The 16970-nt window shown below is 32.2% G+C and overlaps 1 protein-coding gene across 6 annotated transcripts in view; it reads left to right on the plus strand.

Annotated features, from left to right (window-relative positions):
* Window positions 1–16970, plus strand: part of LOC139496572 (golgin subfamily A member 6-like protein 22) — a 39750-nt gene that overhangs the window by 10800 nt on the left and 11980 nt on the right. For all 6 annotated transcript variants that reach the window (XM_071285102.1, XM_071285099.1, XM_071285101.1 and 3 more), the window contains exons 8-10: window positions 354–460; window positions 15822–15989; window positions 16618–16687. In XM_071285102.1, the coding sequence (XP_071141203.1) occupies window positions 354–460; window positions 15822–15989; window positions 16618–16687 (345 nt within the window). The remainder of the gene's footprint in view (window positions 1–353; window positions 461–15821; window positions 15990–16617; window positions 16688–16970) is intronic.

The raw sequence follows: 16970 nt of genomic DNA on the forward strand, positions 1-16970 counted from the left end.
AACAGAGTTCTTGTCAGTCTGATTAAAATCATACCTCTCACTTGCTATCATTTATTTATATATTGCACGCGAAACTATTTATAGTGTATGACCATTTTGGAATTTTTGGAATGTTGCCATTCCAAATTTTAAGAGTTTTCATCCAGATAGAAACCAAGATGATGTAAAGTTACTAAAAAATCAAAGGATGAGGATGTAAACAACTGCAGTAAACCTTTTACAAACTTCAACAATGAGCAAATCCCATACCAAGTTATGAAAGGGAAAAAAATCATTAAAAAAAATATGTATAAACAGAAATTATGCCAGGAGTTATTTTCAAGCATATTCTATGATAAATGCCTGTTTTTCAGCTGACTCAACAAATACAGGAGAATTTCAGCCATGGGGAAAACCAGGTGCCGGAGCTCCAATACGTACAAAGTCAGGAAATGTAGCAGCAGACTACGGCAAAAGAAAGGTCTCTAGAATAGTATCTTCTAGGAAGATGTTTTTAATGTTCTGATGAGGGAAAGGGGGCTTATAGATGGATGATGTGTTAGGTCTAACTTTGCTAATAGTTAACATGGTAGCATTCAATTGAACTATAGAGTGTCACAGAATCGAAATATTTTTTAAAGGGCTACAAAATTTGAAATAAAATGCCCAATATATAAGAAAATAACAATCTAATTAACCTTATTTCCATAAACATTTATAGAAGATAATCTTACACCTTTATGCTTACTTTTTACCTTTTTTCCGTAGAAATTTTGTTTTCATGTCATGTTAGAATTAATATTTCTTTGCATTTTGCTAGTAAGCATTAGGGGAACAAAATAGCTTTGAAAGCATCTAATCTGTATTTAGAATCAGAAGTAACAGTTATATCCAAAGGAAATAAAATAAGAAATCAAGATGTAGGGATTTTTCAAAAATACTTTATTTCTGAAATAATTGAATTTTTATATAAGTTTTTCTATTTCATAAGTATATATCTCTTTTCTAAAGTGTTTTTCTCGACACAACAAAGATACATCTTACAAATAAAATAAACAGCATATTATACTACATGTACTAATACATTGTAAACTTCATGGGTTAGGGATCTTTGAGATAACATTGATTGTTCAATGAAATTTATTAAATTATTAATTACTGCTAACCTTGCCCACCAAACATACTGGTATATAGACTTAATAATAAAAAGATAAAACATTACTAATAGAAGAATTGCTAAGTTATGGTGCAGCATCTTTTAATAGTTTTCCTGCGAGTATATCATTTTTAGCATTTGTAGAATTTTAGAAGAATGTAGTTTCTGCATGCATTACAGAGCATTAGTCATTAAGAAGTGCATTACAGTTGACTAAATTTGCTATTTTAGAAATGAATTAACTGCATGTTATGAGGCACTTCTTGCTAAGTTCCATAAGAAATATTTTAATGAATTGAACTATGCATAATTTAACACTTTTAATATTCTTGTGGAAGTGCCTCCTGACTACCCAGTTTGGTTGTTTTTATACGACCGCAAATTGAAAATTGAAAATTTTTTGGTCGTATATTGGTATGACGTTGGTGTCGTCGTCATTGTCCGAAGACATTTGGTTTTCGCTCTATAACTTTAGTATAAGTAAATAGAAGTCTATGAAATTTAAACACAAGGTTTATGACCATAAAAGGAAGGTTGGGATTGATTTTGGGAGTTTTGGAATTAGGGGCTAAAAAGGGCCCAGATAAGCATTTTTCTTGGTTTTCGCACTATAACTTTAGTAGTATAAGTAAACAGAAATCTATGAAATTTTAACATAAGGTTTATGACCACAAAAGGAAGGTTGGGATTATTTTGGGAGTTTTGGTCCCAACAGTTTAGGAATTAGGGGCCAAAAGGGGCCAAAATTAAACTTTGTTTCATTTCATCAAAAAAGGAATTATTGGGGTTCTTTGATATGCCAAATCTAACCGTGTATTAAGATTCTTAATTTTTGGTCCTGTTTTCAAATTGGTCTACATTAAGGTCCAAAGGGTCCAAAATTAAACTTAGTTTGATTTAACAAAAATTGAATTCTTGGGGTTCTTTGATATGCTGAATCTAAACATGTTCTTAGATTTTTGATTATGGACCCAGTTTTCAAGTTAGAGCTGTTCCAGAAAATACTATGTCCCCCCAAGGGACGGCACTTTTTTTTAACCCCCACCACCCACAGAAATAAAATAAAATTAGAACAGCACTCCCTTTGCATTTTGGTATTTCAAATACAACCACCCACATAATATTTAAAAAAAATGCCTTCCCTGGGGGGGACATAGTATTTTCTGGAACAGCCCTTAGTCCAAATCGGGGTTCAAAATTAAACTTTGTTTGATTTCAACAAAAATTAAATATATGGGGTTTTTCAATATGCTGAATCTAACCATGTATTTAGATTTTTAATATTTGGGCCCTGTTATCAAATTGGTCCACATTGAGGTCTAAAGGGTCTAAAATTGAACATTATTTGATTTCATCAAAAATTGAATTCTTGGGGTTCTATGATATGCTGAATCTAACCATGTATTTAGATTTTGGATACATGACCATACAGTGTTTTCCTTTTTTCACTAAGGTAAGGTGGGTGTTTAAAAAAAATCACTTGCAACGAGGTGTTTTTTTTTAAATGTCCAACCGTTTTTTAGGCAGTTAAGCTGCCTTATGCAAGCACCCTGGATTTGTGTTCTACCCAATAAATGCTGAAATACGTGCCATTGTTATCATCTAGCTGGCTACTATGTTATTTATAACTTATTGGACAGTTTTTTCATACTTTTCATTCTGGATTACAAAAAATATGACCAGAAAAACCTTAAATGATCGTCGATTTTCCCAAAAGTTTTGAAGTTGCACATAGGAAGTAGAGCACATTAGGAATCCTTATGTAGTTTATTATCCCCTGAGCTTTTGGTTAAGATGTCAAAGAACAAATGTATGAAATATTTAATCGCCGTAAATCTCTAAAGACAAGTAGTTAAGATTTCCCAAATTGCAAAAGTCGTAGGAATATTGTTTGTCGTCAATGCGTAGTCAACTACGTCAGTAGTCTATTAATATAAGTTCAACTGATCACGCTGTTGGCGGCAATTTTGAATTAGAAAAATTTTCGTATCTTTTCAATTTGAACGCAGGGGTTCAAATAAGCAGTTGTCCGAGGTCTACGACATTCCACTTTTGCAGTCGGACTTTCTACTTGGTTACTAGCTACGCCTGACATGCCCGACGGACCTTGAAAGAAAATAAAAAATAACTTTGCAAACGTTTTTACCAAAGTTTCGATCTAATAAACGATCTCAAACTTATTTTCATCATTACTATTTATGACAGCGATGTTCAATTTGTTCAACCGCTAGCTTTATACAGAAAATCGCCGACATATAATGTGTAAATCCGAGTAAAATCGTATCTCATCGTCTGTCAAAAACAACATTGAAAACAAAATGGCTGCCACGAGAAGACAATTACAATATCGGATCCGAATCCGGAAGCGGATAAGGGTAATCCCAGGTTTTGGCTATTAACTAAAAAATCCAGACAGGTGACAAAATACATCTTTGTATGGTAAAGAAATATAAACACTAGAATTGAAAACCAAAACATATATGTAAAAGAAAGAAAAAGCAGAAAATATTTTGTACACCAATTTTAATGTCAAAATCCAATACAATGTGACAGCTGGGAACAGTATATCTGACAATATATATGTTCCTGGTAACAGTATAAATTTTCTTTATCAGTGATAAATGTTGGTAATGCATGTTAGATGCTTTTAAAGTTAAACATATTACTGCAATTTCAAGGGGTATTTTTTTCTTCTCAATTTTGATAGGTCAGTTAAAATAGCTGGAAGTTTCTTATATAAAAAAAAAAGATGTGGTATGATTGCCAATAAGACAACTATTCACAAGAGACCAAAATAACACAGATATTAACAACTATAGGTCATCGTACGGCCTTCAACAAGGAGCAAAGCCCATACACTATAGTCAGCTATAAAAGGCCCCAATAAGACAATGTAAAACAATTCAAACGAGAAAACTAACAGCCCTATTTACATAAAAAAAATAACAAAAAACAAATATGTAACACATAAACAAACGACAACCACTGAACTACAGGCTCCTGACTTGGGACAGGCACAAATAGTGCAACTATATTATATGATACCTGAATGTAAGCAAATCATATGATATATAGGTGGAGTCCATTGGGCCACTCTACCTCCTCCTGTTTGATAACTTTGAAACGGATGAGATCCCCACCCCTCAACCATATACATTCATGTATGTCAGAGACTAAATAACTAATCAAATGAAATATAGGGGAAGTCCCTAGGGTCACCCCACCCCTCCATGTTTTAGAACTTGGAAACAGTCGAGATCCCCACCCCTAAACCATATTTATTAGTGTTGTTCGAACGACCGAATACCGAATACCAAAAACGCTAACCGGTTAACCGGGCTTTTTTTCAATTTTAATAGATTTGATATAAATTTGTATCGAAATCATTAAATATTTATGTTGTCTTTAAAAATTGTCGTGGTAATTAATTTGACAGATCAATTGTCCAGTATATTGATTGCTATTATTAATCCAAAAATTAATTAGAACTTGTCTCTCAGCTCGGGGCAAGATATTAAGGAAACATAATTAGTTACATGTTTTTTTAACATTAACTTTAAATCAGTAATACGATTAAATTTTACGATTTACTTCATTATTTCATTTTTGATCTAATATTGTGTAAACCGACATCTGAATCATGTGCAATCTCTGCCGTGCAAGTCTTTGTCATATTTTAAACGAAAAGCTAACTCAAAAACTATAAAAAAAAAAAAAAAAAAAAAAAAAAAAAACCAACAAAAAAAAAACCAAACCAACCTACGTGAATGTAATCAATATATACTTGATGGATGGATAAATCAATTAAAATTAAAATACTTCTATATATTAATTCACATTATTTTCGGAAACAACAAGTGAAAATGAAATGGAATCATTGGTTTCAGACATATTCAAATCTACGAGATCAAGATTTGTTTTTTATTTTTCAAACAAAAGTTAGTACAAACGCCATAGTTTATACTGTTTATTTGATTAAAAATCAAACTTCGACATGAATCTTCACAGACAAGCCTTATAATACCAAAGGACAAACTTCAATTTATGGTATTATAAAAACGTAAATGTATGTATGACGTGAATGGAAGGTATTCACATTGAAACTCATACCACATCTTCTTATATTTATACGTAAGGTACTATTGAAAAGACGTTCAAACATCAACTTAAACTACCGGTTAACCGGTTAATCGGTCGAACGATTATCCGAGTAACCGGTTAGGCCAAAGTGTACGATTTGACAACACTAATATTTATTCATGTATGGGACAATATATATATAATCAAATGAAATATAGGTGGAGTCCCTGGGGGTCACCCCACCCCTCCTGTTTGAGAACTTGTTAACGGTTGAGATCCCCACCCCTAAACCATATAACTTCATGTAGGGGACAATTTAACTAATCAAATGAAATATAGGGGGATTCCCTGCGGGTCACCCCACCCCTCCTATTTGAGAACTTGGAAACGGTCGAGATCCCCACCCCTAAACCATATATATTCATGTATGGGACAATATAACAAATCATATGAAATATAGGTGGAGTTCATGGGGCCACTCTTCCCCGTCCAGTTTGAGAATTTGAAAACGGTTGAGATCCCCAATCTTAAACTATACATATACATGTATGGGACAATATAACAAATCAAAGGAATAATAAGGGATCTGTAAACCCTCCTGTTTGAGAACTTGGAAACATTCGAGATCCTCAACCCTAAACCATATTTATTCATGTATGGGACAATATAACTAATCAAATGAAATATAGGGGGATTCCCTGGGGTTTACCCCACCCCTCCTGTTTGAGAACTTGGTAACGGTCAAGATCCCCACCCCCTAAACCATATATATTCATGTATGGGACAATATAACAAATCATATGAAATATAGGTGGAGTTCGTGGGGCCACTCTACCCCTTTCTGTTTGAGAATTTATAACGGTCGAGATCCACAATCTTAAACAATATATTTTTATGTATGGGACAATATTACAAATCAAATGAATTATAAGGGGGTCCCTATGGTCACTGTACACCCTCCTGTTTGAGAACTTGGAAAAATTCGAGATCCTCACCCCTTAACCATATATACTCATGTATGGGACTATATAACAAATCAAATGAAATATAGGGAAGTCCCTGTGGTCACCCTACCCCTCATGTTTAAGAACTTGGAAACATTTGGGATCCCTACCTCTAAATTAAATGAAATGTAGGGGAGTCCCTGCAGTCACCCCACCCCTCCTGATTGAGAAATTGGAAACAGTTGAGATCCCCACCTTTAAATTAAACTATATATATTCAAGTATGAGAACTAATCAAATGAAATATCGGGAGAGTCCTTAGGGTCACCCTACCCACTCCTGTTTGATAACTTAGAAACAGATGAGATCCCCACCCCTCAACCATATATATTCATGTATTGGACAATATAACAAATCAAATGAAATATAGGGGAAGCTTGAACTACTAACAGTCAACTAATACCAATGTTAACTATCAACTAGAAGAACTGCAATCATTGCAAACTTGTATCACTGCAGACTCATGGCCATGAAAAAAATATACTTGATATATGCGTTGCTTTTAAAAACTTTGACAAAATATGAATTATTTGCCTTAATGATTAATTCATTTAATGAACATAAATGTACAATATATGAATGTTTAATGTTTGTTCTTTTTAAAAATCTTTAAAAAAGATTGAAGCTACATTGCAACAGTTTTTATAATTATGTTTGGCTTGGTTTTTGGTTAACTGCCTACAGCGCTTACAGTGCTTTGATTTTATTTACTGTGGGTGCACGTGGGGGTCACAAAAATAAAGATTAGTATAATATTTACATTTAATGGAGTTAAACAAACATAAATAGAAGTAGTCATATTAATTGTCAAATATTCTTTGATGATTTTTTACAACAATTTATCTCTTTTCTCTCTTCTTTCGTTTACAATTTTATGTCCTGTTTCTTGCTTTTGTGCCGTATTTTTGGCACACAGAACAGTAGTATCCTTCCTCTGTGACTTTATAGCTATAAGCCATTTGAAGTCTTGCTCATATTTGTCTTCACTTGCGGGTCTTTTCCATTGTTTGGCTGATTTTAGTTAATTTCAACAACTTACAACATTACTATCAATTTTATTTAACTTATTTGGTCTGGTATTTTCTTTATCATCATCGTCATCTGCTTTTCTTTTCCCCCGTTTTATAAATGAAAACATTGAAATTTGACGATTGGACGCCATCTTTGTCAATGAAAACAAATCAGCGAGGTGCGATTAGTATTCAAATTTAACGATACGGAACCGAAAAAAATCAGGAATTTGAAAAAAAGCCGACCACCTCCTAAAATCGAAAGGTGGTCATCTTTCAAAAGAAGGTGGTCGGCACACCCGGCTTAAATGCCGAATGGAAAACACTGCCATAATAGGTAAATGTCCAATTTAAAATGTTTAAGTTCTTAGACGACATTCAATTTGTGTCAGAAACCTATGTTGTGTCAACTATTTAATCACAATCCAAATTCAGAGCTGTATCAAGCTTAAATGTTGTGTCCATACTTGCCCCAACTGTTCAGAGTTCGACCTCTGCAGTCGTATAAAGCTGCGCCCTTCGGAGCATCTGGTTGGAGTAGCACTTATGACATGAATTACGCTAAATGAACTAATGTTTATTTAATAACATGACAAAAATATGTAGATGAATTCTATCCTCATCAGAAGTCTTTTTAAGTTAGGGATGTTTAGTTTTTCAATTCAAACACTCTTAAGTAAACTGTTTTAAGCATTGTATTCATATAGATTGCAAAGCTAAAATAAAAAAAAAACACTTTTTGTCATTCACATTTCATACAGAACAAGCTGAATGAAAAAATCAACTTGCTAGGACATGATCATTGGCTAATGAAAGTTGTAATGCACTTCAGAGATAGAAAACCTAGAATTTATTTATAGTATTGATTAGATTTTTTGCTTGATTCATATGAGTGGTTTTTGTGGTGATGATTTTGATACTAATTTTTTTTCTAAGTTTCTTTTACATTATAAATTACTAAAGTTGGATTTCTTGTATTTAATTCTGCTTTGATAAAATAGTAAAGGAATTTATTTCATTCGCACAAAAACTGAAAAAAAGATGGAAAAAATAGATTATTATCTCCCTTGTTTAAATCATTGGTACTTTTATAATTATCTCCCTTGTTTAAATCATTGGTACTTTTATAATTATCTCCCTTGTTTAAATCTTTAGTATTTTGATAGTTTAAATCATTGCTATTGTAAATGTATAAGTTCAAGCAACAAGTCTAATCATATAGAATTTTAATGTTTTTTTGTTAACACCATATTATTTCTTCACAGGAATTACTATATCCATTCATGAATCATCGGAACTAGGCACTGGTGAAGGAAAGATTGACACAGAACCAGAAAATCTATACTTGTTTTCTATTATAGCACAAATATTGTGGTTAAGGGTCAATTTCAGTATTAAAAACAACCCACAAAATTTTAAATAATCAGTATTGATTTATATAAAGACAACCCAAATTTTTTTTTGTTACATCATTTTTGTCTTTTTGATTAATATATGCATGTGTTGTGGCTGATATTTTGATTTAATTTTGATTTCTTTTTGCTAGATTGCATTGTTTATTTTTTATTTTTTTTTGAAAGTATGACAAACAAAAAAATTTGGCAAAGTCATTGTGGTGTATTTATTTGGATAGCTATATTAGCTAGACATATTATTTTTAGTGACAGATCCTAATGCTATTTATTATAGGATTCCTAATGTGGTTAATAGCAAATATGATTAGATTGGTATTTTAAGCGGCAATGGACATTTGAGCGCATTGACAGGACATTTGAGCGAAAAAAAAAGGACGTTTGAGCGCCAAAGTATAGGACATTTGAGCGCCTAAATTTTAGGACATTTGAGCGAAAATAAGAATAAGCGTAGGACATTTGAGCGAAAACAAGTCTTGGATAGAGAATTGTCTTATTGGCAATCATACCACATTTTCTTACGAATATAGTTCATTAAATGAGGAGTTTACCAACAAAAAGATTAAAACATATTTTAATTGTAAAAAACAAAGCACTAAAAACAAAGCACAGTCATAAAACAGGAGTTTACCAACAAAAAGATTAAAACATCTTTTAATTGTAAACAAAGCACTAAAAACAAAGCACTGTCATAAAACATAAAACTCGGCAACGGCATTATTTACAAGTCTGTTCGGGCTTGGAACTTATATCCCAGGCTTCTGACATAAAAATCCCTCGTAATTTCCTGCTGGCAGTATTTCGAATGCAAATCCCGGAGATTCTGTTCCTTCTCCTTTTCTGTTCGGCTCTGCGGTGCATCAATGTTCAAACTCCGAATTTTTATGTAAGTCACAGATTGCAATTTGATAATAGTGTCAAGGAAAGTATAAATTGATGGATGACTGTGATAGAACTGCTCGTTATAATGGGCATGAAATGATTCGGGCCCATTGTTAGTACGTTTTAACGAGGATGGAACTTCGGCCCAGAGATGAGGGGGAAATAACGATTCATCTGTTATATAAGTATCAGTCAGGTAATCTGCAAATTCTATACAAGGCTTGTCGTTAGGTACAACGGCCATAAAATCTTCTACGAAACAGTCGGCTACTTCGTCTTTTAAAAGTACTTTTAAAAAAAAATCTTAATTCGTGTAAAATTATCAGGGAAAATTTCGCTCAAATGTCCTGTCTGAAAACTCAGGTAAGGTTAATATCCCGGCGCTCAAATGTCCTATGAAGTCGGCGCTCAAATGACCCTATGTGCTTTTTTCTTTTTCGCTCAAATGTCCTATGCCCATTTTAAGCTATTTGCTAGTTCAATTCATGATCACAGTAGAAAAAGATCATCTATGTAAAATAATTCACAGGGTACATCATTATAAAAGACCAGGAGTGTACAGCATAATATTCATATTCTTCATTGACACTGTCAAAACTTATCAGTTTTTGTTTTATAGCATTTATAAAGCCAGAAAATCAAAGCAACATGATGTATACAAAATACAAGATTTTTCCACATATTTAACTAAATTGGATCTTAGGAGAAAAAAATGGAGGGTCATTTATGTACCGTTAAGTATTATACATGTATAAACAAAGTAGAATAATTCTGGGGTGCCAATTGAGGAATAGTGCATATTTCTAGTTTACATCTTTTAATTTTATTTTCTCCATTTATTATTTATTACACCTGTTCTTACCTTTTCTAATATTTTATATTATTTATTTTTCTTCAGAGAATCCCATATTAACTGATACTTTGCTTTCATTGATTTTTTATTTGATCCCATTTACCACAATAAATAATTTCAAATCTTAATTTATTGATGTAGGATTTAGGTAACCCGTAACTTTGATATTAAATTAACCATTAAATATTATTTCATTAGATCTAAATATTTTTAAAACACTTGAATCATTAATTTATTTCTTCACATTATCATATCATTTTCTTCAATCATAATCATCCATTCAATAGTTATGACATATAATTCAAAGAGGGAATGTTTAATTTGGGTTGAATTTAATCATTTGTATATAGATGTAAATCGAAATAATATTTTTTTACTTTCTGTTTAGTTTTTGTTTAAAATAGTTTTCAGAAATTTAGTTTTGTATTTGGCATAGCTAATTTAACCAACTGAAAACTCAAAAGTATTCAAAAATGGTGAATTTTTATAAAGCTATTTGTTTGTATTGTATTTTATTTACATTTATATTTATACACAAACATTGTAAAATGACTCTAATAATTCCATGTCTGAAACAACATCCAAACAAAATTCATTTCCATTACATGTTTTAATTTAACAAAACTTTCATTGTTTAAAACAGGTTGTGTATTGGAGTGCACTCTCACAGAATGAGCTCGGAAAATAAAAGCTGTTAAAGTAGCATTTTTTGTGATTTTAATGGTAATTTTTTGGTGGGAGAATTTTTTATATCTTAGAACTTTTGGAAAGCTGAATGACAAATTTATATTTACATAAATTAAATTGTAAGATTTCCACTTGAAATAAAAACACAAAATTTATACTTTAACAGTACATCTTCAAAAAGTACTGTAAATTTGTTTGGGCAATTTGTATTCACTGATAATGCAGTATGAATATTTAACATATACCAAGTACTATTAAGCTACAAAGCAGGGCTTACTCTCTTTGGATCAGAATTTTCAGTTCTGTGAGTTATTTCCCCTTGATGTGATTGGTTTTAAACAACGTCCATTTTTCATATTTCATGTATAATAACAACAATAGCTTACTTTATGTATTACTTCCATTAGGACTTCAATGACTTTGAAAGTAGAAATTAAATTCAGCTTTAAAAATAGCTTAATACATGAGTTAAATTTAAAAGTTTTCACGTTATTGTACTACTAGGTACTGGTAGATGTAATTATTTGCATGTTTTCTTTGTTACAGAATTGCTCAAACAAATTAAGATGAATGTGTTCACACATGGAAAGTCAGAGCTCTATTGGGTAAAATGTGAATTATTAGAATCATTGGTAAAATCCGTCCAGTATTCTTTCCTTGTGCATGATAAAGTGTTCATGTAATGTCATAGATAATGTCTCGTTAAGAATTATTATTTGTTATTACTTTAGCTTTATTTATTAAACCATATTTTACTCTTTGAATGTTTGACTTTATTATTCTTATTTACAAGATTGAGCTCTGACTTTCACTGTGTAAATTTAGGTAAGAATTAGATTAGTAAATTTGTTGTTGTAAATTGTATGTATGCTACAGGAATCTGGGAACAATTGCTAATGGGTTGGGGAAGTTAAAAGTCAGAGCTCATGCTTGTAGGTAATCTATCCTAAATAGTCTGAGGAGTCTTAATTATAAAGAAAATCACATCAACATCAGTGCAATACTATGAAGATGTGACAAATTGAAATGCCCACAAACCCTTAACTAGCATTCAGCTTGTATGTGGTTATTAGGGCCCCTCTGAATGGCTGCTCACCTTATAAAGATCCGTCCATCCGTAACAAAGTGTGTTTGCTTTGTATCTAGCGAACACTTATAATTTTATACTTTATACTTGAGGTGTATAGTAACCAACACCAGTGGGTGTGTTATAATGTTTGTACAACTTTCTAGGTCAAAGGTCAAGGTAGTAAACTTTGGTTTCAGTTGACAACCCTACGTCCTATAGTAAAGATCTTATCCGCTCTATATCTTGAGAACCATTAGGATTTCAAAGATTATACTTGACATGTATATTAACCAACACCAAAGGGTGTGTCATAATGTATGTAAAACTTCCTTAGTCAAAGGTCAAGGTGGTCAAGAACTTTGGTTTTAGTTTACAACCACATGTTTTATGGTTAAGATTGTGTCCCTTCTATATCTTGGGAACCCTTATGATTTCAAAGTTTATACTAGACATGAATTTAAACAACACCAGACTGAGAGGGTGTGTCATAATGTATAAACAACTTCCTAGGTCAAAGTTCAAGGTAAAAAACTATAGTTTCAGCTGACAACCCCATGTCCTATGGTAAAGATACAAATTTTTTACCACACATTATTCACAATGGGCCCACAGAGATGGCTCCCATCTCAATGATGCCTAGTCTTATCTCTTCCTGTTCAATGTCAGCTTACACAAATTTCATGTTGATATAAAGATAAGGAGATATCCACTGGAGTCCAAATGATGTCGATGTGAGCAACTGATCATCTAGGTCACTGTATGTGCTTCAACAATGCGCAAAACGCATATTATGTAGTCCGCTATAAGAACCCCATACATGGCAAAATGTAAACAATTACAATGAGAAAACAAACATCCTGATTTATGACAAACCAAAAACTGAAAAGGAAATTTGACAGACATCAACCAATGGCAACCACTCTATTACACCTACTGTGCAGATTGTCTGTTGCTGAAGGAATTGTACACATCTCAAGCTGAGTGATTATTAAGATACCTAAATTCTTTTCTGAAAGATAGTTCATGCAGGCTATTATGACTTTTAACTTAATATTGAGGGTAAAATTTCTTAGAAACCTATAATATTTCACCGTTACACTCCTGTATTTAAGAATAAAAGGCGATTTGGCAGCAACCAAGCAATACAAATTTGTTTATTTGTGTAAAGGTCAGCATACTATGTTCAACAATAGTCCAGTAACTGTCCCATTCGTAAAAATCTAAATTGCCCCATAACTAAACATGTGAATAAATTTCACAGAAAATATCAAAGACAACTTGCTGATATTGATGGCTATAATAGTACACAATCTGCTGATAAAGATATCATGTTTAATTATACTCATAAACTGGCTGTTAGGCCAAAATTAAAAATATGTTTGTTTCCCCTCCCCCACCCGGGTCAAAAATAAGCCCCCAGGTCAAAAAATTATATTCCACAAAAAAATCAAAATTATTTTTATTGTCGAAAATAATTTGTTTCCATTTTTGAAAAGAGCTTGAAAACAAAGGATTGATAATCTAAATAAAAACACTCAAATTGAGCAAAAACCACTGATCAGTTACCTTGACTGGACAAGTCAAACCATTCATGTGGTCATCCAGTTTAAAAAAAAGAACCTGCCTTCCTGGTCTGTTTACAAAGGGTAGACCCGGGGAGGGGAAACAAGACATTCTTTGTAATGGTGGTCTTATGCTGCTTTGAGACAGGTTTCTTGTAGTGACATCATCAACAGTTATCTTGTGTAATAGACAATAAATCTGGGTAAACTAAATTGTGTTACAAGTTTTCACATGTCCTGATCGTCAACTTTATATTTGCTAAAATACATCATTCAAAAAGCAAGAGTAGGTGTATGTTATTGGTGAGCAGTAGGATATTGTACATTTTATGGTTAAATCTAAGCAACAAGAGGACTGATATTTTGTAAATTGACAAAACTTGGATAATTATATATATATGCCTTCACCAAATGTGATCTACTTGACCTTCAATTTGATTTCTCATCTGTGGCGAAAGTATATTTGGGCATTACTTTTTATGAGTGGCTATGAGGTGTCAAAATATTGCAAATAATTTAGATAATTATCTCCGCTTTCAAGATTACAAATTTTAATTCAGTTTATAAATGATGAGACCTTTTTAGACAGTCCTTGTCAGTTGACCTTGACATTATTTTCACATTTCAATAGTCAGAATGAGGTCTATTTGTCAGTAATTATACAGGATAGGTCAACATCATTTGATATGATGATTGGTTAGATGTATGTCTATCATGTCAATTGACCATGATTCCATGCATACAGGTCTTGCTGGTCTCGTTCTATCTCTATAAAACTACAACCTGTATCTACATCCTAAAATATTCCCAGAAATATAAATACATGTTTAGGTCAAGGAATGCAATGGTCTATTTTGTTCTCATTTGAAAGCCTCACTGCGACTTCGAGGTGAAAAACAGCAATAAAAGTACTGATCTTTTGCATCTGCTATTGTGAAGTGTCTGTAGGGAATATTTTGGCGTGAGTTTATGTCATTTCTCTTCTTTTCCGCATAACAAATGAATCTAGCTTACCGGGAGACCAAATTAAACTTATCTAAACACATCATGGTTTAAGAAAATGGATAGAACTTTCACAAGTAAGAGCTCCTTGACTGGTAAGTAAAATAAAAACTAAGTTCCTTTATTTTTGTGGGAACAAATGATTGTGGATTAAAGAATAAATATATTTTATGTGGATATTTGATATTGTGATTTGCCTAAGTGTGCATACAAGCCAATAGAAAATGTATACTAGATGTGTCAAAGTGACAGGAATGGCCCAGTCTTAAAAAGTTGAAAAATCGGCAATTTCAATAACACATGTGGACACAAACATGATGGTAGTCTCACATATAAAAAAATCAGCTCAAAATCTGGATGCGTTACAGCGTATAGAAAAAAAGTCTGTTTAACTTTGATTTTCAAAAATTTATCAAAGTCATAAGCCCGTAATTTTGGCAAAAATTAGCGGGGCGGAACAAAACTTAAACTTGATCTGTAACTCATCTTGGTTAACTCACATGCAAAAAATCGGCCCAATATCTGAAAGCGTTTAGAAAAAAAGTCAGTATAACTATGATTTTCAACAATTTATCAAAGTCCAAAGCCTGCCATTTCCGCAAAAATTAGCGGAGCGGAACGAAACATAAACTTGACCTATAACTCATCATGGTTAACTCACATACCAAAAATCAGCCAAATATCTGAAGGCATTTAGAAAAAAACTCTGTATAATGTTTTGTTGCGGAATGACGGAAATACATAATTTCGGAATGACGAAATTACGGACAAGGGTCAAACTATATGGCACCGACAACTTCGTTGCGGGGCCATAAAAATTACAATAGATAAACTTTAAAAGTGGTAAAAATATTTGAAAATGTGGTTATCTGTATTTAGTCAATAAAAACAGAAGGGAAGATGATGCAACCTGAATGATACCTCAAGCCAATTTAAATATTCAGCCCTTTTCGATATGAAAAAAGATGCACAAAATTTCATATTAAAGCCTGTGTTTTGAATATACTAGAAACACAACTTGATCCTGTAGCATACATTATAATACTCAATAATAGTTTTATTCCAAGATATTACATTACTTTTAGATAAATAAATCTGAAAAATCAAATCTTTCATTTAAAATAGGATAATGAACATGAACTAGAAACAGTAGAGGAAGAGCCTAGACAAAGACGGCATTACTCGTCTCCTCCCAGGGAAAGAAGAGGAGAACCCACCTATTCAGAACCTTTAGACACAGTGAGAACACAAGAAGGTGTACCTGCTGCAATGAGGTCTTCCATAGTATTTGGAGTAAGTAAAAGTCATGAGAAGAGTCTTAACACTTGTGAAATTAAGGTACTGATGACAGTAGATGAATTAACATAAAACAAAATAAAACAGAAAAACTAAGAATAGGAAAGCAAATTTTATTTTAAGTCAAGCTTACATGAACAAACATCAGCTCTGTAGATATAGAATAGAAGATGTGGTATGATTGCCAATGAGATAACTCTTCACAAGAGACCAAATGAAAAATAGATCAATAACTATAGGTCACTATGCAGCCTTCAACAATGAGCCAAGCTCTTCCAAAAAGTCAGCTATAAAAGGCCCTGAAATGACAAGTGTAAAAATATTCAAATAAGAAAACTAGCTGCCTGATTTATGTACAAATAATGAAGGAAAAAACAACAAACAATACCAACAAAATTAAAGTTGTTTTTTTTACAGAGCTTTTTTTCAACCATAAAAACACACCCATTTCAATAGCCTATGGCTACATCATATTCTATCATATTTTTGTGTCTAGTTTTGTTTCCCATTTACTTATTCCAAATGACTCTTTATCACTAAATTATGCCTTTTAAATTTGTTAGATTATTATTAACTTCAGAGTTGAACTGAGTAAATTGAAATTAATTACAGTTTTTGTTCACAGCAAGGTGCAGATTCAGAGTCTGCCATGAGGACAAAGGAACTTGAAAGACAGAAATGGGTCCAAGAATTAGGTAAGATTTCTTCTCAAAACTTTTCATTCATGTACAGAATATATTCAGGGCAATTATGTTTCATAATAAAAAGGTTGAATATCTTTTCAAAAATGCATACTAGTAATATATTTCACTAAATTATCATTACCGTTAAGTCAGTCAGCAAAAAGCTTTATATATCAGTTGTAGAAATATTCCTAACCTATAATTTGTTTATACATCATCTTAGAAGAAATTAACAAAACTTTAAGCACCAAACATGCTTTTTAACAAAAACTAAGAAAATAACGATATATATATG

The sequence above is a fragment of the Mytilus edulis genome, chromosome 1, assembly GCF_963676685.1.
Source record: "Mytilus edulis chromosome 1, xbMytEdul2.2, whole genome shotgun sequence".
In the NCBI taxonomy this organism is placed as follows: Eukaryota; Metazoa; Mollusca; class Bivalvia; order Mytilida; family Mytilidae; genus Mytilus; species Mytilus edulis.